A 27,376-nucleotide genomic window follows, 5' to 3' on the forward strand; every position below is an offset into this window, starting at 1 on the left:
TATCTGACTGCCGCCCTTTACCTCTACTATGGAGAGAACTGCCTTTAAGTTCTGTCCGTCGTGTAACGGAAAGTACCCGTACTAGGACACTCATCGAAAGTGTAACAAGTGTCTGCCTCATGATCATGACAAGTGATTATTTAAGTCTTGCCAACTTTTTCGTCCAAAGACGGCAAAAGATCGGCAGGATGAAGATGTGGGCGGCCTACACCATGCAGCAGGCTGAGGGTAGCTCCCCTGTCGGCGCAGGCGCCTCGAGTGACTAGGACTCGACCGCAGTCGTGGCTCCGATGTGCAAGCCATAGACTTAACCGAGGAACTGTCCGGTTCCCAGTTGCCCTTCCTCGGCACCGTCGGGCAAGCTGCCGGTACAGCTATGGGAAGCTACATCCCGGCGACAGGAGCACACCCGCAACACAAAAGGATAAGCACACAACCCCTTGCGCTCCCTCGACAGATAGGCTGACAGGCCCATCAAACATTGGCAGTGCCTTCCGGTCCCCTGGATCGGCTGCCCTCCCCGCATCTGAGGCAGGGATGCGGGGAGGGGGGGCCTTCCCGCATCTTGGCATGCGTCCGGGCATTCAACATACAAGGGCGTCTCTGCTATAAAAAAAAAAACGCACACGGCCGCTGACACGCCGTCTAAGAGCGCGTCCGCCACAGAGGTTTGGCATTTCCTGGAAGGGAAACGGGTCACCCATAACATCCTCAAAAACACGTTGGATGCTGCTGAGACAGCAGGCTGGACCCACCAGTCAAGGCGCTGCTGCCACCAGTGAATATCAACAGCGGGGTCAGTGAAGAGGCAAAGGAAGGGGTAGGAATTCCACCCCTAGAGGCTCCCCGGCCTTTTCTAAAAAATGACTAGACAGTCCGAGTTCCCTCCCATGCCTCCACGGTCGGGGGACGTTTAACACCTTTTCTTTACGCAAGGGAGGGGGTCACTTCAGACCAGTGGGTACTCAAGACCATATCCCACGGTTAATGTATCGAGTTCTACCGGCCACCTCAATACCGTCCACCAACATCCAAACGCCTATTGACCGCATTCATGCAGATTCTGCTGGAAGTGGTGCAGATCCTTCAAGAAAAGGGCGCCATAGAAGTCGTCCCCATTCATCAGGTAAACAAGAGTATTTATTCTGTGTACTTCCTGGTACCCAAAAAGGATCTCGCCATGCGCCCTGTGCTAGACTTGCGTCCAGCGAACAAATTTGTCAAACTACAGAAGTTCAAAATGACAAGGTTGCAAGAAGTAATCCCCTGTTAACACAAGGGGATCACATGGCCACATTGGATATGAAAGATGCATACTTTAATATTTCAATGTCGCTGGCACACAGAGTACCTAAGATTCATGATAGAGGACAAGCACTCAGTTCAAGGTCCTTCCCTTCGGAATTGCCTCAGCCCTAAGGTTGTTTACAAAGGTATTGCCGGCTCACCTGCACAGGCAGTCCATTCCAGTATATCCTTATCTTGACGATTGGCTAATAACAGGGGATTCATACAGAACGTGCCTATCAAATACCCAGAAGACAGTAGATCGCCTCTTCAGTCTGGGATTCTTGATCGAGAAAGTCCAGTCCAGACCACAGCCAAGTCAAACAATTTCTTTGGCCTCTAATTCGGACCAGACAGCCTCGTCTTCCCCTCCAATGAGGGGGTTCAAAACATGCTGTTCCAGGTCCCTCACTATATAGCCAATCGCGAGGGCACCGTACGCAAAGCCATGCGACTGTTAGGGATGATGGCCCCTTGCATTTATCTAGTCCCACATGCATGTTTGCGCATGCGCCCCATACAAGAGTGGCTCTTCCGAGCCAGTGGTGTCAGGCCTGCATACAATGTGACGATCTAGTGGTTGTCCTGAAGTCTTTTCAAGCACACCTCCAGGGAAAGACGGTCCTAGTCCTCCCGGACAGCACCACGGCCATGTATTACCTGAACAAACAAAGGGACATGCACTCTCCAGGGCTATCCAAATGGTCACAGAACATATTGAAATGGGCTCTCAAACACAAAATGTTCCTCCTTTCGCATCACGTTCCAGGGGAACTTGATCTTCTGGCAGACGTGCTCTGCAGACACTTCCCACTACCAGCAGAGTACGAATGGCGTGGCGCTTACACAATGACATTGTCTGCAACGTCTTCGCAGACTGGGGCTTCCCAGAGATCAACTTGTTCGCAACTCTGGAGAACGCACAGTGCCCATATTACGCCTCCAGGTACCTGCACAACTGATCCAAGGGGAACGGTCTCTGGATAACATGATGAGGGAAATTTGTCTACGCCCCCCGTACTCCCCAACTCAACAAGATAGTGTACAAGATGCACCATGAACTAGTCACAATGATTCTGGTTGCCCTAATGTGCTCCCACCAACCCTGATTCTCTTACCTGATGGCAATGTCAGTTGCACCTGTGTAGAAGCTGCCATGCCCATACAACATGCTGTCACAAGACAGGGGGGAAACACTTAATCCATGCCCGCAAACTCTCAATTTAGCAGTCTGGCTCATGAGGTCATAGAGTTTGGACACCTCCAACCTCTTCAATGATGCATGGACATACTTGGAGAAGCACAAAAGCCTAACACCAAACATTGCTACTCCAACAAATGGTAACGCTTCGGTATCTGGTGCAATTCCAAGAACATCAATCCCATTGACTGCTTACCAAATTCCAAGAACATCAATCCCATTGACTGCTTATCAACACATATTGTCTTGTACCTGACTTACCTACTAGACTCTGGTCTTCAATTCCCTAAAGGTACACTTAGCTGCGCTTTCAGCTTACACCAATTCTCTGAAAAGGTTTCTGTGGTGGAAGATTCCAGTAATCGAGGCTTTTATGGAAGGGGTTAAAAGACTTCATCCCCCTATTTCCAATCCAGCTCCCGTATGGGACCTGAATGTTGTACTAACTAGACTAATGGGGCCTCCCTTTGAACCTATGCATAAGGCTAGCCTTAAAGCACTCACAAGACCGCCTTCCTGGTGGCAGTCCCATCTATAAGGAGAGTTAGTGAACTACAGGCCCTTTCAGTCCAAGACCATTTGTCATGATTCACAAGGATAAGGTGGTCCTGTGCACTCACCCACGGTTTGCGCCTAAATTCATTTTGAAGCTCCATGTGAACCCATCAATAGAACTACCCACCTTTTTCCAGAATCCCACTAACGTGGCAGAAAGAAGTCTCCACACACTTGATGTGCGGAGAGCAGTAATATATTATCTGGAAAAAACTAAACCACTAAGAAAAACTAACCAGTTTTTTGTTTCAGTGGCAGCTGGTAGAGAAAAGGACCCTGTCTCTAAATCAGCCATCTCAAAGGGTATCGTAAACTGCATCACACTGTGCTACACTCTTTCCAAGTGAGATCTGCCCTTCAAACCTACAGCACACTACTCGGGGCACTGGGGCTTCCATAGCATTCATTGCCAATGTTCCTTTTGAGTCCATTTGTAAAGCAGCAACCTGGAGTTACACATTCTAGATCACTCGCAGGTGGGACAAGCAGTGCTAAGACATCTTTGCTACTGTTCATTCACAAATCCCACCACCATCCTGGGTACTGTTTACTAGTTTAAGCAGAACATGTGATTCTAAGCAGATTAACCAGCATCAGAAGACATGCATTACTTACCGTAATAGCATTCCTTCCTCCTCTCTTGGAGTAGAAGGAACATAGACATCTTACACCTTTTTCTCTTTTTACTCACGATAGTCATAGGCTCCCTCACGGGTGAAAAAACACAATCGGAGGGACCTCGATGTATGAGGGATTTTGGGTACACTACAAGTCACATTACGGATAGTGTTACAAGCACGCCCATGTCGACTTCCCCCTTTCGATCTTGGAAAGAAAGATGCAATAATCTTATTACCACTAGATGTCAGACTATATGCAGAGCATGTGAATCAAAGCAGATGCAATCATCAGAAACGCTATTACAGTAAGTAATGCATGGCATGTCTAGTTTTTAAAGCTCTCCATGGTCTTGCTCCCCCTACCTTGCCTCTCGTCACATTTTATCTGCCCTCTCGCCCGATTTTAGTTCTGCTTTTCAGTATCTCCTTATAGTTCCTCGTCCTTGTGCTCAGTCTTGTTTTCGATCTTTCTCTCTTGGCACCTTTAATCTGGAACACACTTCCCCTCTCTCTTTGTTATATTACTGTTTATTCACTCTTTTGGGTCTCTCTAAGATTCTTCCAACTTTAGTCTGGTTAATTGGAACTTACTTAGCATATTTTCCTTAAGAATCCACGTTTCAATTTCTCTTGGGACCCATCCTGCAAGTAGGTTTCCCGATCCATCTAGTAAAGATAGGAGGCTGGAGTTGCTGGGATTTTCTCTTGCACCCAGCTTCTGTACGGGGACTAAGTAGGATAATGTCCAGGATTTGGGTATTTGTTTAGTCGCTGTCACTTTGATCAAATGGGTGTTTCATAACACTAGCCCACTTTTCTCATTTTTTTAGCATTACTAGATTGCATACTCCGTCCGGACCTGGAGCTCTGGAGCTAAAGTTTTTTAATTAATACTAGAATATCATCGGAGCTGAGCAGGTGAGTGTTTTCAGACTCGGAAAGTCCCCCTGGGCCTCCAGACCCGGTTTCCAGCAGGCCCAAGCCCTGTTGCCAGCCCTCTCCCGATTGGTTGGCCATCCATCCATTGAGGCCTAGGAGCCCAGCACTGCACACCGCTCGCCCAGTAATGTGGAGCTGAGCAGGTGAGTTTTCTTGTCGTGGCCCTGTGAAACCCTCCTGGCCCTTCATTAAACATCTCTTGAGTTCTGTTGGGCCCGTTAACCTCCCCTCCCCATTGCGGCTCCTTCACCTTCCTCCCATAACCGCCCACCCCCCATGATTGGTCCAACCACCCTTCTTCACCAACAGGGGCTTGGGAAAGCACAGTGAGTAGGCATCTCCATCTGTGCCCTTAATGTGATATTTGCTGCGGCCCCCAGGCCCTTGTAGCCCGGCTCACGGTCCTTGTTCCCTCCCCACACCCGTTTCCTGGCTCGCTTCCCTCCCGCCTCCCGACCCTCCCACCCCCTGACTGGCTATTGCTGCCATAGCTGCTCGGGTCTTGTGACCTCGGCACAGCCGCCTGCCTCCTTTTCACCGGAGCTAGCAGGTAGGTGCAGCAGGGTGCGCGACCCCATCTATGCCCCTATAGTGTTGTCAAACTTTCCCAGGCCCCGTGAGCCTTCGTCTACCCCTCCCCCACATGCACTGCTTCCTGGTTTGGCCTCCCGACCCTCCCACAGAGCATGGTGAGCTCAATACCCATCCTGGTGAGCCTTTAATTTGATATTCCTGAGGCCCTTTGGTAGCCCCCAGCAGCCTGCGCCCACCCCACGCCCTCTTCCTGCTTGGCCTCCCTTCTACCCCCGACCCGCCCAGCGCCACTCTCATTGGTACTCTCAGCCTTCATCATTGGACTTCCCAGGGCAGCCCTCTGCCCGTGCAACCTAGCGGCTAAGGGCACAAGGCCAAGGGCCGCTCCAACAGAGGTGGCTCCAGGTAGTGTCAGCCGGGGAAGCCAGCGGCCAACCATCAACTACAAGGACCAGTAAGGTAGGAGTGGCCTGGGTTAGGAGTAGATCCAACACTCTACCCTATTATCCTAGCCACTTAACAAACTGATATAAAACAGTGTTATTAGCTCCCATTGCCTCTCTCTCACACCCTGAAGAAATATGGTACTCATCTAACCTGCTGGCCGTGGACCCCTCACCCACTATACAGGTCTCTCAAATTCAGCAGGGGTTCTGTTCCCAAATCATAGTGTATGATATTCAGATTGCATTGATAGGCCTCTACTCCAATATACAGGTCTCTCAAATTTAGCAGGGGTTCTGTTCCCAAATTGCATTGCGTGATATTCAGATTGCATTGATAGGCCTCTCTCGGGTCTCTCAAATTTAGCAGGGGTCTGTTTCCAAATTCCTATTGTATGATATTTGGATTGCATCGATAGGCCTCTCTCCCACTATACAGGTCTCCCAAATTTAGCAGGGGTTCTGTTCCCAAATTGCTTTGCGTGATATTCAGATTGCATTGATAGGCCTCTCTCCCACTATACAGGTCTCCCAAATTTAGCAGGGGTTATGTTCCCAGATTATATTGTATGATATTCAGGTTGCATTAATGGGCCCCTCTCCCACTAGTCGGGTCTCTCACATTTAGCAGGGGTTCTGTACCGAAATTGTATTGTGTAATATTCAGATTGCATTGATAGGCCTCTCTCCCACTATACAAATCTCCCAAATTTAGCAGGGGTTCCGCTCCCAAAATTTGAAATGTAAGGATTACAATACTCCTTAGAGTCCCTCCTACCATACGAGACTCTAGAACATAGTTAGACTCAGTCTCAAGCACAAACTTAGCTTAACCACCTTAACATACTCCTAGTGAGGACCAGATCGTGATAGTATAGTTCTACTGCCCTCACCTTTTTCCGAGAGACCTACATAGATGACACTGAACTTTGAACGACACCCTCGACAACTGTACGCCCAACTCCACAACCCCATCGGACAGCGCTCTGAGGATACACAAACCAACCCGCCTGAAGAACAGACAGCACAAAAAAGCACCCAAGCCTACCAACCCAAGAAGAAATATCAGCACTCCCATCACAAGACACAGCAGCCGACCACTCAACCGGCACTTCCGCATTAGGCACTAAAAAGACGGGAGCACCCAAGAAGAACGTGGATTGAGTCCCACCCCATTACCGCATACATCACAAGAACTGGACGACACCCTCAACACATTGTCACACCGGACATAACGACGACGAAGATCTTATAACCAGCAACCCAAACATCAACCTAACTGACCAATTCAATGAAGACGACTTCACGGACCTCCACCTAACCGGCACAAACGGAAAAGCAACACCAATGAATAGCCAAGCTTTCAATCTAGCAGACCGCTTCAATGAAGATGCAGCCTTCGCTGATCCTCATACGCCCTCCTACAATGAAGATGCAGCTTTTGCTGATCCTCATCCACCCCCAATCAACGCCAATAACGATGCACCACAACCAAACAGCCACAAACCAAAACAAGGAACTACTAACAAGCAAAACCACACCAACAAGATCCACTGCAACCTCATCAATGCAAGGTCAATGTCCAAACATGCCACCGAGATATACGATCTGCTCTGCGACGGAGGGATTGACATCCTGTTTGTAACCGAAACTTGGCTGGACGACAACTACAAGATCACCCTCAACAACTGCCTGCCTGAATACTTCAAATGCGTCCAAGCAAACAGAAAAACGAAAAGAGGGGGAGGACTGGCAATCATTCACAAGGAACACCTGGATACCAAATTAGAAGATCCACTAAACATCGATAAATGCGAATCCCTAATCATACATCTAGCAGTAAGCCCCAAAACAAACTTGAAATTCATACTAATATATAGACCACCGACCTACGATGCAACTTTCGTAGACGCCTTCACAAAAGCAAACACCGTCCTAGCCATCAAACACAATCACCTGATAGTCCTCAGAGACTTCAACATCTGGTTCGAAGGAGAAACCACAACCATACAAAAATCGCTACCCAACCAACTAGCAGCAATGAACCTACAACAACTATTCAAAGGAGCAACCCACTCGGCAGGGCATACACTTGACGCAATCTTCACAAACTACTCCTTATCACGGCACCCCCAATACAAATACCCTGGAGCGACCACCTCATCATCCCGTTCGTAATCAAAATGACCACCCCTACAAACCGTCAACCGGACAAAACAATGAACACCATGAAAAGAAATTGGAGAACCATCAAAAACTCCAACCTGAGTGAACTCCTGGAGCTAAGCAAACCACACCCAACATTCATAGAAGATTGTTAGGCAGAATCCTGTGCAGTGCCCTTAGGGACCACTACACACTATTGAGACTAAAAGTGGTAATACAAGTTTTACCTTTGGTACAAGCCTGTACTACTATGTTAAAGTGGTAGCAGTAGCGGAGCAGCCAGGCTTAACTCAAGAGTATATGAGCAGTAGCAGAGATTACACAAAGGAACCACAATTACTGTGACTCAAGCAAACACCGACTCAAGGTTTCAGGTAAAAAAATATAAGTACATTTATTTTTAAAATGTTTCTTACAAACACTACACTTCTATTTAAAACCACCCGTAAAATATACTACAATAAACCAATTTACTTTGTACGCTATTACTTCACGGGAAATACCCTGTGTTTTAACGGACCGGTGTTGTGAAACAAAAGACGTTACTGGGAATACATATGCGATCACTTTTTGACAGTAATGACAGTTCGGTCTTACTAAAGAAATGCGTATCCGCGGCAAGAAATGTTACCGGGGCAAAAACACACTTGGCACCTGAGTTACCCAGAGAGAGTTGGGGGCAAAAATCATAGGCCATACTTTTGTCAAGGCAGACAGAATCAGAGAACACTCATGGACAGAAATTCAAGAGTCAATAGGCCGGAGCCAGTGTCAAGTGGAATGGGGGTTCCTGTTGTCGAGGATCACACAGTCAGACAGTTCACGATTCAACGTAGCCAGGAGTACTTACATATTGTCAATAGAGGAAGCAAAAGTTATAAGAAGGAGGGAAGATGAGGACAAGCCTTGTAGGAGGAGAAAAGGGGATTCACCCGATTTCCTCAAGCAGAACACACTACCTTAGTCAATGAAGAAGCTGGTGCCACAGCAGTTGTTCCTGGTAGTTTCCTGCAGACCTACTGTTCCTGGAGCTTCAGCAAGAAGGTCTGGAGGGGTCTGCACCACACAGGGCTGAGGCCGGCAGCAGAGACGGTGAATAAAAGGTGCGCTCCTTAAACAGGAGAGGCTCTTCGGGTGGCTATCCGGTCCACTACAGCAGTGTGCAGCGATTTCGACCACGAAGAGGATCCTCTGGCTGTAGAAGATGAGCTGGTTATCCCCCCACCAGGCTCAAGGGAAGAAGACTCCGGACTGGATCTTCTCTGGTCGTCGAAGGGTAGATCGCTCAGGACTGCAGAAGGGCTTCACCGAGACAGGATAATTGCAGCAGCCGACTTCTTCTCTGCTTCTCTTCGGTTCCTTGTAGTTCCAGTGGCGACTCTGACTTCCAAACCCAAAAGTCCTGCCTTTTTATGCAAAAATCCCCCATTCACCGAGCCTGGCTGTCAATCGCGCAGCAGGGGGTTTGTCCAGCCTGGACAACCACCTCAGCCAATCATGGCAAAGTGCGACTTGGGTTTCCTAGGATACCCTGTGCAGGGGGTGACTACATCCCTCCCTCACATTCAGCCCACCTAGACACCAGGCACCTAGAGGGGCTTCTTGGCAGAAGCCCGCCAAAAGACAGTGAACAAAGAAGGCAAACCTGGTTTGCCGCGCAAAGTAAAACACAAGGACTTTAACAAAAAGAAATGGTGACTAAACCCGACCGGAGCCAAAAGAAAGTATTTGGTCAAGCTGGTTTAAGTTTGAGGCTTATATAAAAGCCTACAGCAATACCACGTTTATATAGTATAATCGCAGTAGAAACGTTATGGTAGATACCACTGCCACCAGCCAAGTCTAAATGTTAAGAGCGAAACAATGCTCTAGGATGTACAGATAAAAAGGGCTAAGGATTAACCTCTTCCAGTACTCCATGTAAGATGTGATGTACTGGATCTGTGGTTAAATGACTAAAGTTAATGGCAACTTCACCCTTTTCTGGGGGACAGTAGTCCGCCTCAGAAATGGATTCGGTGGGAAGTCTAAAAGACAACCCTGTGTCACTGCACTGAAGGTCCTGTGTAACACACAAAATAAGGGGGCTACTCAAGTGGTGTACTCCAGAGCCCACAATCACAAAAACAGATGAAATACACATGGCAAAACATGGTTAAGAGTAGGGGAAAAGCTCACACTCTTACCAAGTGAAAAAAATAAACTCCAGAAATCCGACAAAGCTGCTGAGGGATTCACTAGCTGAGGGAAATTAGCCATATAATGAGAATTCTCCCTAACAAAGATGACCTGGACAAAAAGTAACCCTGCTGCATTCCTGGATTACAACTACTATAGACAACATCGCCAAAGAGCAACCCTTCACTTCTCATAAACGGACAATGGCAAAATGGTTTTCCCCACTACTTGGCACCATGAAAAGGAAAAACCGAAGACTAGAACATGATTGGAGAAAACAAAACGATGCAGCAAACAAACTGAAATTCCTACAACACAACTGGGCATACAAAAAGGAAATCGAAAAAGCAAAGAGGACATACTACGAGAACCGAATCTTCGAAGCACCAAACACCCAAAAAGAACTCTTCAAAATCATAAACGAAATCAAAAACCCTCTGGAATGTAACAACACACCAACTCCGTCCTCGAAACTTTGCAATGACCTCGCAGACCACTTCAAAAAGAAAATCACCAACAAACCATAAAAAGCAGACCGTCTGATCAGACCACGACCCCTACCTACACCCAGTAGGAACAAACAAACTACGAAGCTTTCCAGGAATATCACTGGAGACATTCATCAAACTGGTGAATGAAAGCAATAACTCATGGTCCCCAGAAGACCCCTGCCCACCAGACATGTACTAATCGATTCTTACACAAGGAACGCCCATGGAATTTCACAGGAACGTCCCCAACCAATCCATCGCAACTGGGAAAGTGCCACAAGCCTTCAAAACTGCATACATCAGGCCACTACTCAAAGATGCAGCGGGAAATGTAGAGGACCTCTCCAACTACAGACCCATCTCCCAACATCCCGTACACAGCCAAGCTGCTCGAAACGTACATGTACAAAACAACCCAAGAGTTTATAGAAGAGCACGGCCTACTAGACCAGGCACAAGTTGGCTTCAGACCACTGAGAGGAACGGAATCAGCTCTACTCTCAATATGGGACGATCAAAAAATCAACGCAGACTTGGACAACAGCACTGACTTGATACTCCTAGACCTATCGGCAGCATTCGACACAGTCAACCATGACACCCTCATAGCGAGATTAGAAGGACTTTGAATAACAGACACCACCCTAGTATGGATCAAATCTTTCCTAACAAACAGAACGGAAACCATATGGATGAAACCCTTCAAAACCAGCCAAGGAGATTCCACCTGTGGAGTACCACAAGGATCATCCTTCACCCCGCTACTATTCAACATCTACCTGTATCTACTTAGCAAAATCCTCAAAAGCCACGGCCTCACCTGCTACAACTACGCTGACGATACACAAATAATCTTCAAAATACAAGACAACCCGGAAATAAACAAACTCAATGCTAGAAAACTGCCTCCCGATTGTATTCTTCTGGATGAACTCCAACGCCCTCAAAATCAACCTGAGCAAAACTGAAATAATGATAGTCAAAAAAATGGAGGAGAAAACCAATTAATCCCTTGGCCAAGAGAACTCTGGGCAACCCCAGCACCCTCGCCGATTGTTAAAAAAAAACAAAAAAAAAAACCTGGGGGGTCCCGATTCCTGATGGACAATAATCTCACGCTAGAGCCACAAGTAAACACTCTCCTCAAGAAATGCTTCTTCCTCCTGCGAGTGACAAAGAGGATCTTACCGTTCCCATCGTTCACCAACAAAACAACCACCATCACCCTTGTCATGTCCAAAGTAGACTACGCCAATAGCCTATACCTAGGCATGCCTGAACGGCTTTTAAAATACAGCGCATTCAAAACGTGGCAGCCAGACTACTCCTGAAACTACCCAGAAGAGAACACACTGCACCACCGCTGAAAATACTACACTGGCTACCAATAAAACAAATAAAATTCAAAACAATGTGCACTACGCACAGAGCAGTACACACGAAGGCGCTGAGTTTCTAAGAGACAAACTGCGCCTACATCAACCAACAAGAACGCTCAGATCAAGCATGGACATCCGCCTGGAACCGAAACCCTACAACAAAAGAAAACTTGGAGGATCCTCCTTCTCTCGCCAAGCCCCGAAAACCTGGAACAACCTTCCAAAATACATGTGTTACACAAGAAACCACCTATTATTCAGGAAATTACTCAAAACCTGGCTCTTCACGTCATAACTAGAAAGACCAGCACAAAGGGGCACACACACAACTAAAACATCAATGAACGTAGAGAGACCCTGATACACACCGATCAATCAATGGGGAAAACCCCAAGGTAAATATCTGAAGACATACTAAATGACTGAGCGGGAAACAGCCGCAATACGACCAAAGGCCGTAAACCTAGCAAGACAAACACTAGGACGAATCATCAAGAGGACCATGACCTTAAATTATAACCATCCCCAACAGCGCCAAGGAAACAATATAGAGGGGGAAGGGAAGCACTGCAGCTCGAGCCTCAATCCAGTGTTTGAGAAACAGAACGTTTCATCACTACATAGTCCACCAATACACAGCAGGAAGCACAATGTCCCACCACACAAACTAAACTAAACAATAGCCCCAAGGTTGTCCACCCCACGGAAACCTAAGAACCAACGGAAAGACAGTCAGGACAGAAGGAAACGAACAACTGAATACACAAGCTCACCAAGACAGATGCACTAGGACGCCACATCCACCCTGAACCGTTCAAAGCCTCGACCGACCAGTGACACACTGCATAACCTGAGAATAGATTTTACCCACCCAGTCCCACACCCGAAGATAAGGTTCCGACGCACCTACCAATCGAAACAATACTCGCTATGATGCAGCTGGATAAGCGCAGCACCAACAAAGCAATTCGGCCCACGAGGAACCAGCAACAACCTAACCCACAGTTATACAACTCTAACGGAACCATAAGTACCTGAATCTGGATACAGACCCCACTAACCCAACCCCCAATCCTATTCATACTTAACCCACACAATGCCACACAACCATTTCTCCCAGCAATCCGCACGCACTTTACCACACTGCATCAACACATAAACATCACCCACAGCACTCGAGGCCTTGCCCGATCCGATACTAGCACCAAAGCCCGGCACTCGGTGTATACCGAGCTGAAGCTGCCAACAGCACACCACTTCTCCCACTCTCCTTCTGCCCTCCTCCCGACTAACCCTACCCGTCCTCCCTGTTTACAGATACGCCAGAGCACCTGGGGACCAATCCTTTGGTGACGGTGCGCTATACAAGTACCTATAACATAACATAACATATGGGATATTCATCTTTTAGATGGAGGAATATCACCTTTTGTGTTTTCGTTACAAATTTTCAATTTTAGCATGGAAATAAAATTCATCCACGTAGCAGCTTGATGACCCCATATGTATTAAGTGCTATAGAATTAAACAATGCAGGAATAAACTAAGGGACTCGGAAGTGGGGCCAACGCTAGTTGACAAACTATCTGGAGATAAAGCATTCTAGATGCAGCCAAGGAGAAGGGGAACCTGGTATACAAAAAGAAGAGAATTCTTCTATTTCCACATTTGGCACCCAACACCGAAAACAGGCAGAGGCTTCTATATAGCTTGAAAGAGATTTCTCGCCCATGGAGTAAAAGCAGGCATCATGCGCCCAGCAAAGCTCAGGGGTCGCGTAGATGGGGAGAGGAATTCATTTTTTGAGACAGATGGCTGAAGAGCTTCTGAACTCTATGCCATATTAGACTGCAGAAGAAGATGGAGGCTAAAATAGAAAGTACACCAAACAAATGTCCTTGATGATTGCAAGTGATATGGTGATAATAGTTTTGTGTTACGGTTTGTAGTGGATATATCCTTGCTGTCTTCTTAAATCTAGTCTATCTGGATAAGTGTTCATGAAAGACACATGGACCAAACAGATTGTAAATCCATGGGGAGAGAGGTTAGCTACTATTGCATGTTTTATTTTCTTGTTTAAAGTGCAGACCTAGCTCGAACAGCAGAGCACTGTACAGTGTGTGGCCGGCATTTGGACTGGAGTCTTTTACGGTAGTGCAGTAGTGAGGTATGGGCGTCCATTGGAATTAGTCCTTGGTCAAGGGTTGTTGAAAAACCATGTGTGTGCTATCTTTGTGAAGAGTTTAAGGAAACTGGTGGCGTTCCGCAAAGCTTAGTTCCCCCGCCCCCACAGTCCCCCGGTTACAGGATATACAGCAGGGCCTCTGTTAGGTTGTAGTTTCTACCATTGTTGTTGTTTGAGGTTTAATACAAATAATTTTAAGAAAAAGACCTTCCATTCCAGATTCCCTCCCATTTCACCTTGGATGGAGGAGTGGAGTGGAGGGGAGGGAGATAACTTTAACCCACTCAAGAGGAGGAATCTCCACTGGCAAATGCGTGCTGGACACTGCACAATATACAATCAATATGCCGACAACTACAGATGAATGTGCAACCTTGCTCAAAGAAGTAGTTTTAAATCTTCTAAAGGGATCCACAGTGGCAGTTCCACTTCAAAGCAGTCGTTCAGGCGCCCTAAGTTATTTCCTGATCTTAATCTACCCTTGAGGCCAATTCTAGACTAAAAAACATCAAACAAATGTAAAGCCATAAAAATAATGCACGACCACATTGTCAGAGAAGACCCCATTAATTACAATTGCAAAATTACATGGTCACATTGGACATAATGGCCCAGCCCCCTCTAGTGCCTGTGATGTCTATGTGCCCCTCTGGTACCCTGTTTTCTCGCCCTGTCCCTCTGCTATCAGTGTGTGCTCCTTTGCCCTCGCTGTCACCCTGTTTAGTCACTGTGTACCCCTCTGGTCCCCCGGGCTGTCTTTGTCATCGAGCGCTTTGAAAAGCATTGTGTGTGGGTGCTGTGTGGAAGAACCATCAGATATCATATCACTATGCTTACTCTCTACTCTACACCATCACACATTACAATACAGCTATACCCCTCAATCAATTTGGCTTAGCTGCTCACATACGAATACTATCCCATGAACAGCTCATCAGTCTACTAAAACGCACCTATATCCCACGAAAAACCGGCCTTGCTGCACACATAAGCGTCCCACAGGCCTAACGCAGCCAGGGCCCAGTCTTTGTGTCCTCCCGCCAGACTACACCCATTTAACCGATGCCACTACCACCACACCCATGCTAGAATGCAGCTACAATCAAGCAAATACATCAGCTGCACACTTAACTGGTGCACCCAAGCACCCTGCGACACCCTACTCTTTCTACTGACCCGGACTACGGTCCCCGAGGGCGTTCAACCTACCAACGCTTTGAGGTCATACTAATCTTTAGAGCGATATATAAATGCCAAATAACATAACATAACGGATGCATTCATTCTCATTTCCATATACACCATGCATCGCCAATACCTTTGCTTCAAGGTGGGTAACCGCCAATTTCCCACCTTGAAGCAAAGGTATTTCTTTGCTTCAAGGGTATTTCAAATTTCTTCCTTTTGCGATAGCATCTCCACCTGGTATTCAAAAATCTCTGTGGTTTTGGCAGCACATCTGTACAGGCAGGGAATTAAATGATATCCTTGTCTTCACGACTGGCTCATAACAGGGGGCAGTGCCAAGTAGTGTCAGTGGAAAAATCTCAAATTACAATCGGGTTCTTACATCAACCAGGCTTTTCTTTAAACATTGAAAAATCAAGCCTGCTGCCCAGCGGAAACTAAGTCCGAAGTGCACAGCCAAACACTGAATTCGATGTTGCTTACCCATCAGACTGTGCAAGCACTGCTGGAACAGGTTCCTTTTTATTTGCCCAATCAAGTACAAGTTTAAACAAAGATGCATCTTAGCACAATGGCATCATGCTTATGCCTCATTCCTCTTGCATGCCTACACGTGGCCTTTTAAAGTGTTCAGGAAACGGCCCTGAGTGACCCGGGATCATCTTTTAGTTATTTCACAAAGCACTGTCCATGTAATAAAAGGCGGACATTAAAGACATGGTAAACGCCACCCATTTATGAACTTGCCAGTGCAAGTCACCATTGCAACAAACTCCTCACTTAATGGAGCACTGTTTCTAGCGGTTCAAGTATATTGGCTACCACAGTAGGCAAGTCTCCATATCAAGCAGTACAATACACACTCCACTGGTGTATTCATCACCAAAGCATGCTGCTCAAGATAGACACTACTGTCATATTTTACATTAATAAAATAAGTGGAACTCGCTCTCCAAACCTGTTGCTGATTGCCCAACAAATCTGGCATTGATGCATCTGGCATGGAACGTTCCTGCCAGCAGAACACATACAGGGATACGAAACTGTAGCAGTCACCCTGAGCATAGGTTACCTAACAACACGAATGGTAGGTAAATATAAATGTACTCAGATTTTCAGCAGATGGGGATTTCCAAGTGTATACCGATTAAAGCAAAGAATACAAAATGGCACTGACATTTCGCCCATTCTTTCCTATAGGAGAACTTTTCGAGAAACTCTTTAAACTCCTTCAAAGTGACTTGATAAGGTACTTGCCTCATCAGATTTAACCATAGTGTCCTCTTCTGCAACAGCCCTGTGCCCCCAAAACACCCGGACACTCCACTAGTCCTGGAGTTTTTAGAGCATATGGTCATTTTAGAATGTACTTGTGGTTAATTAGATCACTGCAGTTCACTCTACATAGGAGAACTTGGTGTTCTAGTAACCACTAGTGGGGACATTGTTTCCAACTATTTTGTAGGTGGGAACTAGGACCCATTAAGATTCAGTACTGTATTTCTAAGTCTACTTAAGTCTGTTGGCCCTTTGGGCTGGTTTCCTAAAATGTTGCAACCCCTTTCTTCCCTCCTTTTGGGACTTATATAGTCTTTGTACTTGCCTGTTCACTTAGACCCCTATTTTGTATGCTGAGGAGTGAAATGGAAGCAATGTCTTATCCCTCTACTATCTTTCGCTATATACCACCTTTGTTATATTTTCATGTACTTATTTTCATAATTTTTTACCCTAATGTAATTCAAAATAAAAGTATATAAAATGTTACAGGTATATATTGTGTGTGGGCGATTTATCAGAGTGAAGCATGACTGCCCTGCCACGTTGCCCATTGACCAAGTTTGGTCTTATTTGATGGGGGCCCAGTTTTTGCACTCGTGATACTTCTTTTCATACCCCTCACTTAGAGGGATGTGCACAGCTACATAGTCTAAGTCCTACTACTCAGCCTTGTTACTAAGTGAGAGTTTGGTTTGAATGTTTTGTCAAATCTTTGAATATCCACTAAGGTTGGGTTTCCAGACCCCTACACCACTTTGAAAAACATAAAAATGAAGCATTATAAATTGCTTTCTAGTGCAATCATGTTTTGACAATGATTAAATCACTATTTTTTTCTCTGCAGCAGAGCCGATTGCATTTCCATCAGGTGGTGGAAAGTCGTTCATCATGGGATCAGATGATGTTTTGGAGAGCGTTCTTGGCCTTGGGGACCTTGCTGATCTGACCGTGACGAACGATGCAGATTTTAGCTACGATGTAAGTATTTTCTTTTCACTATGCGTTTGTTTACTACCATGGGTCCCATCACAAAGCACTCAGTTTGTTAGCGAAACTGGCTGCGCAGCCCAATGTGTTCATGCGGCCTGTTGGAAGCCACACTGCTGCATTATTGGGATATATTGGGAGTGATTTTCATTTAAATACGCTTCCTATCATTTCGGTTCTCAAAACCCTAAACTTTAATACTGTGGATAATCCGCTTTCCAAGATGGCCAATGCTAATGACTAAGGCAAATTATCATCTTGTGCCACAAGTGCATTGGATCCGCTATTGATATCTGGTGCCATCATAAATAATGATAAACACACAGACTGCTCCCTGGAGACTACAGACGGGTGTCAGTCCTACTATTGTACCATAGGACATTTTAGATGAGGAATTGCCTACTAACTCCCCCAAGTACTACGGCCTGAAGAGTGAAATACCCTCCACAAGGGATCAGAAGTGTGAGCTTAGTTATTTTACTCAACACTAGATCGTTGGTAAGACATGCCATTGATGGCAGACCCAACAGTATATGGTATGTTGCACAGGGACCGACAAGAGGGGGGGAGGAGTAGCCATTATATATAAAGACCATCTAGAGGTATGGGAAATGGATCTGGTGGAGCAAGAAGGCTGTGAAAATACTAATGGCCTAAGTTAGGATTGATGCAGAGGCCACTGTTAATTTGGTGCTCGTTTATTGACTTCCCTCAACCATGCCGGATTTCACACATCACAAATATGTAATCTGCTACTACCATTACTAAACCCACTACCAAGTTGATGTTATTGGGTGACTTTAACCTATGGTTCAGTAATCAAACAAATCGTGCAGCGAGGGGTCTAGAAGTTCCATTGAATAACCTTGGCTTTACGCAGAAGATCAAAGTTGCGACCCACGCTTGAGGTAATACCCTGGATTGGCTAACCGCACATAACATGGTGATAAATGATCTCTCCATTTATCCGTGCCCTTGCTCCGATCATTTTTTTATTCAGTTTGATTTGACACCGGGCAAGCTGTTCAGGAACTGCCCTGGATGCAAGCTACAGAACCTGTTCACTGAGGACTAGCACTCGAAGTGCCTCTACTGCCTTCATGAAGACAAATTGCACGTGGAGAAGGACTGTGCGTTTTGCATGAACATGTAGGAACGGACCATGAGGGACCGTCGGACCCGTCTCGCCAACTGGTTGGAAAGCAAGAGCCCAGCAGGTGAGAAGAAGAAACCCGAGCGGTCTTCTACCTCCTGTTAGGGCTCCCCGGCGACAGGGGCCCCACAGAAGGCAAAAAGTCTGCGAGTCCGCAGGCAGCGGGAGCACCGAACGGTCGGGCTCCTCGGCTGCCAGGCAGGGCGCACCTTCATTGACGCCATCGACTGCGAGCCAACGCTCTGGCTCGGGGAAGAGAAAGTCTGAGAACCCAGCTAAGCTTGTGGAGAGGCCCCGGTCGATCTCGAAGGAACCGGCCGAAGGGGTACGAGGCGGTGACCCTCCCCTTAAGGTGAAGGCCTCAGGTGCGCCCAAGGTGGTGAAGGCCTTGATTCACGCGGCCAAGGCCTCTATTGAGGGTATCACCACAGCCCTGGGGAAGCCTGTGGAGGTGACCTTGGGGCCCAGTGTCTCCCTGCCCCCGCGGAGGGAAGCCTCTTTTAACCCCATCGAGATGACCCCCGTGAAGACCCCGGTGGAAAAAGAGGTTGGGGGAGGGGGGGTGGTGGCCTTAACGGACAAGGACACAGCCTCCAAGGAGGAACTGGTCGAAGTCCTAGAGGAGGCCTGTCCCCACGGGAGGGATCCCGACGAGGGGGACGAGAGCGAGGTTGACGACGACAAGGCTCCGGTGGAGGAGGAGCAACCGTCGCGTCTGTCGCAGCCCGGGCCACAAGACAACTCAGCGGCCATTTTGACAGCAATCCAGGCCTTCTGCACGGATATAATGACCAGGTTGCCCTTGCCTCCGACGGACGACCCGACAGAGCGGAGTCTGTCGGGAAGCCCCCCCCCCCTAACAAGAGGAGAAGGATCCATCCAACCCTGCCTTTTCAGCCCTCACGGCCCTCTCAGCCTTTGTCCCCTTCCCCGACCCCGAGCGAGAACACGGGGACGGATACGGCCACGATGGGGACGGATGACGACGGGACTGATCTCCCGTCGCCGATTCCTCGGGCGTCTCCTCCCGACGAAATTGGCTCGTTTCACGCCATGATCGCCAGGGCATCCAAGCTTTTTCAGCTCTGCCCCAAAGAGAAGGAGGAAGGCTTCCTTTACCAACGCCAAAAGGAAAACGGGCCTTGCGGTGCCGTTGTTGGATGACATCTGGGACGAGGGACTTGCCCTCCTCAAGAACCCGTCCACAACTCCTGCTAAGAGGGACCGGTACGAGAAGAAGCAGGGGGGAGGGGGCATCGGCCTCGACCTCTACTTCCCCGCCGGACAGCGAGGGAAAGAAGCTGGATACCATGGGACGACGAGTCATCTCGTTGGCGACGACGATTAAGGCGGCCAACGCCCTAGCGATCGTGGCCCGCTATGACGGAGTTGTGGTACAAGATTGCTCCCCTGTTGGACTTCCTCCCGGACGATAAGAGGGCAGAGGCCCTAGCAATCCTGCAGGAGGGTGAGGTGGCCTCTGACCACACTATAACGGTGGCCACGGGCTTTGCTGACACTGGTTTCCGCCAATTGGGTAACAGTGTTTGCCTTCAACGGCGGGGGTGGCTCAAGGTGACGGATTTCCGCCAGGATGTACAGGCCAAGGTTTTGGACATGCCCTTTGACGGGAACAACCTGTTTGGGAAGACAGTGGATGAGTCCCTTCAGGCCATCAAGACCGGCACGGAGACGGCTCGGGCCTTGGGAGTTCTACAACAACGACGTCCGCCCTTTCGGAACTCCGGAGGCAAGCAGGGTGCCTCCAAGGGATTCGGCGGCGACTCCTCAACGTACCGTCAAGCGGCCCGCTCCTCGTCGCAAGAAGCCTACAGGGGATGAGGTAAGTCAGGAGGACCTCGCCGTCGTCGGCAAGGCGGCGGCCAAGCAAGACTGAACCGGCCGTTGTCGGGCCCCCACCGAAGCACCCCGGTGGGAGGCCGGCTGACGAGGTTCATCAGCGTGTGGAAATCCATCTCCACCGACCGTTTGGTGCTCGATGCCCTGGCCCAGGGGCACACATACAAATTCCTAAATAAGTGCCCCAGCATTTCACCCGTGGCCAGGAAGGAAAACCCTGTACATCAACTACTGTTGGAAGTAAAGGCAATGCTCAAAAAAGTTGCCATTGAGCTCGTCCCAAAGAGGCTTCGGGGCTCCGGAGTTTACTCAAGGTACTTCCTCATCAGAAAGAAGACGGGCCGATTGCGCCCCATCCTGGACCTGTGTCGATTGAACAAGTACATCAAGGCACAGAAGTTCCGGATGGTCACCCTCCAGCATGTGCTTGGACAGCTGGAGGAAGGCGACTTCCTATCGTCGTTGGATTTGGAGGATGCATACTTTCATATCCCCATTCTAATAAGGCACCGAAGGTTCCTCAGGTTCGTGGTCCAAGGGTGGCACTACCTGTTCAAGGCCCTCCCGTTCGGACTGAAATCGGCCCCCAGGGTGTTCACCAAGTGCCTAGCACCGGTGCGGCGCGGCTGCACCTGCAGGGGATCCACGTTTACCTCTCGCTGGACGATTGGCTCATCCGGGCAACAACGGAGCACGCCGGTGAAGACCGTCCAGCTGCTCACAGACCTGGGATTCTCCATCAACTTCCCCAAATCCCACCTGGTCCCGTTTCACTGTTTCTGGGAGCAAAGCTAGATACAGTGGCGCGATTGGCCTTGCCGTTGGAAGAAAGAACGAAGGCCATCCTGGGCAAGGTACAGCGTCTGCTGGCCACGGACGTGGCCAGAGTGAGGTCCATCAAATCCCTTCTCGGGATGATGTCCTCCTGCATCTATCTGGTGTGCCTGTGCAGGCTTCGGATGCGTCCTTTGCAGGAGTTTCTCGACGCCCGTTTTCATGCAAGCGACGGGCAGCTTCGAGGACAAGATCTCGCTCAACGAAGTATTCCGTCAAGCTGTTCGATGATGGGGAACCCGTGCTTATCTCGTGGTGGGCATGGACTTTCAGACCCCAGCATATCAGGTGACGACGGATGCCTCCCTGGAAGGATGGGGAGCGCACACCGGGGACCTTCATGCGAGAGGCCTATAGCTCCCGTAGGAGAGGCCACTCCACATCAACATACTGGAGCTCCGGGCGGTGTTCTGGGCTCTCAAGTTTTTCCTCCTGTCCCTCAAGGGCAAAGTGGTGAGGATCTTCCCCGACGACACCACCATGATGTTCTACCTCGGAGCAGGGAGGAACCAGATCCCCAGCCCTGTCCAAAGCAGCACAGGACATGTGGCACTGGCCCGTTGCCCAGGGGATGTTCCTGGTACCCTTTCATCTAGCAGGGATAAAAAACACCATCGCCGACTCACTCAGCAGGGAGCTGCGTTCGTGCCACGAGTTGGAACTACGCAAGGATCAAGTGGATCAACTCTTCCGGCGATGGGGCAAACCCCAAATAGACCTGTTTGCGACGGCGGCAAACTCCAAGTGCCAGAGGTTCGCCAGCAGGTTCCCCCAGGCGAGGAGCATGGGCGATGATTTCTTGTTCCCTTGGGACGGCCTGTCATTTTATGCGTTCCCTCCATTGCCGTTGCTGCTCAGGCTCATCAACCAACTCAAGAGGTCCCGGTGCAGGATGATCCTCCTCGCACTGAGGTGGCCAAGACAGATATGGTTCCTGGACCTTCTGGACTTGTCGGCGTCCCCACCAGTCAAACTGCCGACGGACGCGGATCTTCTCTCCAGAGAAGGAGGCGCCATTCTTCATCACGACCCGGTGTCGCTGAACTTGCAGGCCTAGCTCCTGCAGCACTAGAGTTTGGAGGATACTGTATCCCGGCTGACTGCAGAGAGGTCCTTGCAAAGGCCAGGGCGTCCTCAACTCTCAGGTGCTACGGACACAAGTGGAAGAGGTTCTCTGTCTGGTGCCGTGTACAGAAGATTATCCCTCTCAGGATTACAGCCCCTCAAGTGCTACCATACCTACTGTCGCTAGCCAAAGATGGACTATCTCATGCTTCAATCAAGATACATCTGGCAGCGATTTCCCGATACACCAGAACTACAGCGCGGTCATCCCTGTGGTCTCATCACCTGGTGAAGGAATTTATGAAAGGACTGTTTCGATCATTCCCGCCTGTGAAGGCGCCAGCCCTGGCGTGGGAGCTCAACGTGGTGCTGACCAGGCTCATGGGTCCGCCATTCGAGCCGTTGCGTTCGGCCCCATTGAAGTTTGTCATGGAAGACAGCGTTCCTTGTGGCCATCACCTCTGCACGACGCGTGGGAGAGATTCAGACCCTATCCTACAAGCCTCCATACCTGACCTTTCACAATACGAGGGTAGTGCTGAGGACGCACCCCTCCTTCATGCCCAAGGTGCCGTCAGACTTCCATCTCAACGAGCCCTTGGTGTTACCGGTTTTCTTCCTGTCGCCTTCGTCGCCGGCCAAGAGGACTTTGCACTCGCTGGATGTAGCTAAAGCGCTGAAGGTTCTACGTGGACCGATCAAAGAGTTTTCGGAAGACAAGTTACTTACCTGTAACTGTTGTTCTACAGCATGGGTCTGGCATGGATTCACATACAAACCCTCCCTCCTGCCCCTCTTTGCTTGGTTTTACTGCCACTTTACGTGCTACCAAATCTGAGGATGGCTGCCAGAGACGGGGCTTAGGGAGAGGGCAGTCATTGGCTGGGGACAGTATGACCCAGAGACCAGTGATTGGTTACTACTAGGAAAGACAGATCAGAAACGAAACTGATACTGATGTTTTTTCTTTACCGAGGATTCCCAGCCTGACGACGGGGAATATTCATGAGCATGTGAATCCATGCCAGACCCATGCTGGAGAACAACAGTTACAGGTAAGTAACTTGTTCCTTAGCCTCTAAAGCATAAAAGTTGGCCATGTTACTAAACAATGACAATGTTTGATAATACGATCTCCCATGCACAATGTGCATCCAAAGAGTTCATTAAGGTCCTAAAAGAATTAGAAAATCCATGCCCAGTAATAAAGGATGGCCCTAAAAAGACAGCACATGGTGCAGGCAGATACAAGCGGCCATGCTGACAAAACTTTATCTAATCAAACTAAATATGGATATCGGTAGAAAGGCAGACCAAGTAGATGTCCCGCGTATTGTTAATATGCTGAAAACTATGGAATACCAATTTTATTTTAGACCATTATCTGAAACAGAGGTGGCAGCTATTATAGACCGGATTAAACTCACTAAGTGCAAAGGGAATGTTTGGCCAGCCATCACTATTAAAGCTTGCACTCCAGCATTCATTGGGATCATGTCTAGATTTAATTCATCTTTATGGACAGCCATGTTTCCAGATAAGCTTAAGAATGCCTGGATCACTCCATCACTCCTTTGGTAAAAAAAAAAACAGGATTGGCCCCACTGGTGCCCACAAACTATAGGCCCATTAGTAACACACCATTTTTATAAAATTTTAGATTGCCTTGGTTATGTCCACAGTTTCAAATATCTGTACACGTATTCTAGCTGAAGGACTGTCTGGCGTCGGGCAATGTCATGGCACTGAAACAGCCTTTTTACATCTAAAGTCTCGGCTGTTGCAGGTGATGGATTAAGAGCAGGCTGCACTACTCATGCTGCTTGGCCTGGTAGACCATTTTTTATTGGTCACCAGGTTGACGGAAGTAGGTGGCTTGTCAGATAATGCTGCTTTGTGGATTCAATATTTCTTGAATAACAGACGGATTATGGTTTGTAGTGAGGATGCAGATGCTGCGCTGGCACCATTGTTTGGGGGGCGACATGGGCCGTGCCTCTCCCCCCCCCCCCCCCCTCACTATAGCATTTCTTTACAGTTCCCCTCTTTGACATGTTGGAGCAGAGGGGCGTCTGGTTCACACATTATGCAGACAAGTGTTGTTCCCCTATCTGGCAGGCATGAGCAGGACCCTGAAAAAGTGAATTAAATATGCAGATTACAGGCCTGCATCGTGGAAAATGGCCTAACTTTGAACAATGAGAAAACCAAGCTGATGATTGTAGGAACAGTTACGAAAATTATCGAGCACAGAGGAGAATACTTGCATTTTAAGATAGCAGTGTGTGTGCGATTCCCGCACAGTCAAAACACTGGGAATATTTCTAGACCAGAACCTCAACATGCAAGCCAAAATAAATAATGTAGTATTGTCATCAGCATACTATATAAAACTGTTGGCCCAGCTGCAACCTTACATTTCCCCAGCAAACTGCAAGACGGTCGCTAGGGCCATTGTTGGTGCTGAAATGGACTACAGCAGTTTACTGGTAGGGATTTGTAAGAGTTATTGTGCCAGGATTCAATTAATATAAAACAGCGCTGTCAGGATCACTCTAGGCCTGAAGAGAGGCACCCCATTGACTGATGATGATCACCTATAAATGTGATATTGAATAAACTGTTATACCTATCTGAAGTATTGAAGAGCAATATATCCAGTTGAGATCTCCAATCAAACATCCTGAACCTACTGAAAGTGCCCAGATGTAAACACTCTCAGGTGGAAAAAGGGGCCTTCTTTGCTGCAACACAGAGAGCATGGAACAGGTTACCGCTGAATCTTAGGGAAATAAATTCCATGGAAATCTTCAAAAAGAAGAAAAAATGTTACTATTCAGTTAGTGTCCAAACTTGATCAGCTTAAGTTGCTTGCCTGGTTTGTTTCTGCATATATGCCCCTTTGTACTATCTGATGCTGGCATCTTTGTCCTCTATGCGCCCATATGCCTCAGGGCCAATTGGTGTGCTATGCAAATATATCAAAGTAAAGTAACAGTCACAAAAGTGGCACAAATCTATGTAGGTTTCTGATGCTTATTAATCTGCTTAGAATCACATGCTGTGCATATAGTCCGACATCTAGTGGTAATCGTAGAGTATTGCATATTTCTTTCGAGGATCGAATGGGGGCGTCGACATGGGCGTGCCTGTAACACTATCCCTAACGTGACGTGTAGTGTACACAAAATCCCTCATGCGTCGAGGTCCCTCAGATTGTTTTTTTCCGCCCAACTTGTTGGTCGCCATAGGCAGAGCTGGGAAGAGTTACATTTCTATTTCATAATTCCTTTGTCCCACGGCGGTGGTCGTCTAATTTTCGACTTAACATCTTGACGGCTGCTTCGTGGACCCCTTCGCCTAAGACGTCTACTGCTTTCAGCGACTGCTGCATCGGTTGACAGTCGACCGCCTGTCCTCGGTCCTCAGGCCAAGCCTATACAGTAGGACGAGTAGAGCCCCAGGGTTTGATTCTCTGAGAATGCATTTCCTTTTTCCCCTCTTTCCCTTTCTGGTCTGGCTGTCGCCCTTTACCTCTATTATGGAGAGGACTCCATTTAAATGTTGTCCGTCCTGTAACGGCAAATACCCGTGGGAAGACGCACATCGTAAGTGCAACAAGTGATCACGACGAGCAGTCCTGCAAGTCTTGCAAACTTTTCCGTCCTAAGACGCTGAAGGATAGGCGAACAAAACAGTGGGGGCCTACGCGATGCAGGCAGTTTGTACCTGCTGGAGCTATACGAGAGTCTCGCAAATATTGATTCGGCTACTAATAGGCCAAAAACCTCTTCCTCTCCGTGACTATTCAGATGGGTTCCAGCCAGGCTCTAAGACTGTCTGGCAAATCCTTTCATACCAAGGACTCCTGTCCTCCTGGAAAGCCTGTCCATCCCCCTCTGCCCCCCCCCTTTCTGACCCCTCCTGGTACTCTTATGTCCCGTGCCCTTTCCTCCTTACTGCATGGGTGTCCCTTCCTAGGGACGGGAGACGGAACCTTTTTCACCAGAAAAAAACCACCTTCCCCTTTAAATTTAGAGGCACGCAGGGTTACGGCCCTAGGAGCATGCGCTACCCTGACTGCCCACCGGCGCCACTCCTCAGTCCTCTTTGCTGTGTCGACGGGAACAGGCCGATTTCACCAGCGCTGCTGTGTTTGACCTTGCCATGTAATTCCATGCGCTCTTCGCCGGATTCGTTGCCTTTGTCATCCATGTTCTTGTTCCTCCGGTGTTACGCTCCTCCCTGGCGCATGTCGACTTCAGCGGACTTCAGCAGGTGTCCAGCCTGCGAGGGGCTCTTTTCCCCACACTCTTTACCTCCTCTGCCTTGTCCCTGACCACGGCTGGGAAGGCTGCACTGCGTGCAATGCTCTGACTCTGCGCGCACTGAAGCACACACGAGCTAGGTGGAGAGGGAGCTCTTTTGAAGGGTCACCTCCTGAGGACTTAGTCAAGCAGAGATCGAGGCCCAACGGAAAGCCACTATTTTCCATTGCATCCTGTAAGGGCGACTCCTTCCTGAGGAAACGCCCAAGCGGGAGGAACATCTCGGGTTCTGGTACCAACACACGCACCGAGGCTAGCCCAGCTCATGGCCGAGGGATCATCTGATCCTTCCGGTTTCACTGCTGATGGACCGCAAGGTTCTTCTACCGGGTCTACATCCCCGAGGGGCTATGCCCTAGAACTGGCTGTATCTGAGGGAGCGCCTGCACGCAGCACTACCAGCGACAACGGTGAGGGCAATACGCCTTCCAGGCCTAGATTTGAGATGCTGGGTAGGCCTCATGTTCCAACACCAAGAGTCTTGGACGAGGCAGGGCCCAGGGGGCCATGCACCACGACTTTGGCACGTGGTACGCACTTGGCACAATGGCCACCGCGCCAGACAACATGACAGCTGGTCCAATGCCACTCCTAGGAACAGAGCAAGTGGGTGAACGAGTTTCAAGGTGGGACTGGTGTCAACCAGGTATATGGCCTACAGTTTATCTATCAGTAGCGCAGGGCAGGTTCCCCCTGCAA

General features: G+C 48.5%; 1 protein-coding gene across 3 annotated transcripts in view; it reads left to right on the plus strand.

Annotated features, from left to right (window-relative positions):
- The window catches only part of STRN3 (striatin 3), a 1,674,795-nt gene that overhangs the window by 990,411 nt on the left and 657,008 nt on the right, over positions 1-27,376 (plus strand). For all 3 annotated transcript variants that reach the window (XM_069638486.1, XM_069638489.1, XM_069638488.1), the window contains one exon: positions 17,295-17,428. In XM_069638486.1, coding sequence (XP_069494587.1) covers positions 17,295-17,428 — 134 coding nt within the window. The remainder of the gene's footprint in view (positions 1-17,294; positions 17,429-27,376) is intronic.

Source organism: Ambystoma mexicanum, chromosome 14, assembly GCF_040938575.1.
Source record: "Ambystoma mexicanum isolate Mex_15411 chromosome 14, UKY_AmexF1_1, whole genome shotgun sequence".
Taxonomy (NCBI): domain Eukaryota; kingdom Metazoa; phylum Chordata; class Amphibia; order Caudata; family Ambystomatidae; genus Ambystoma; species Ambystoma mexicanum.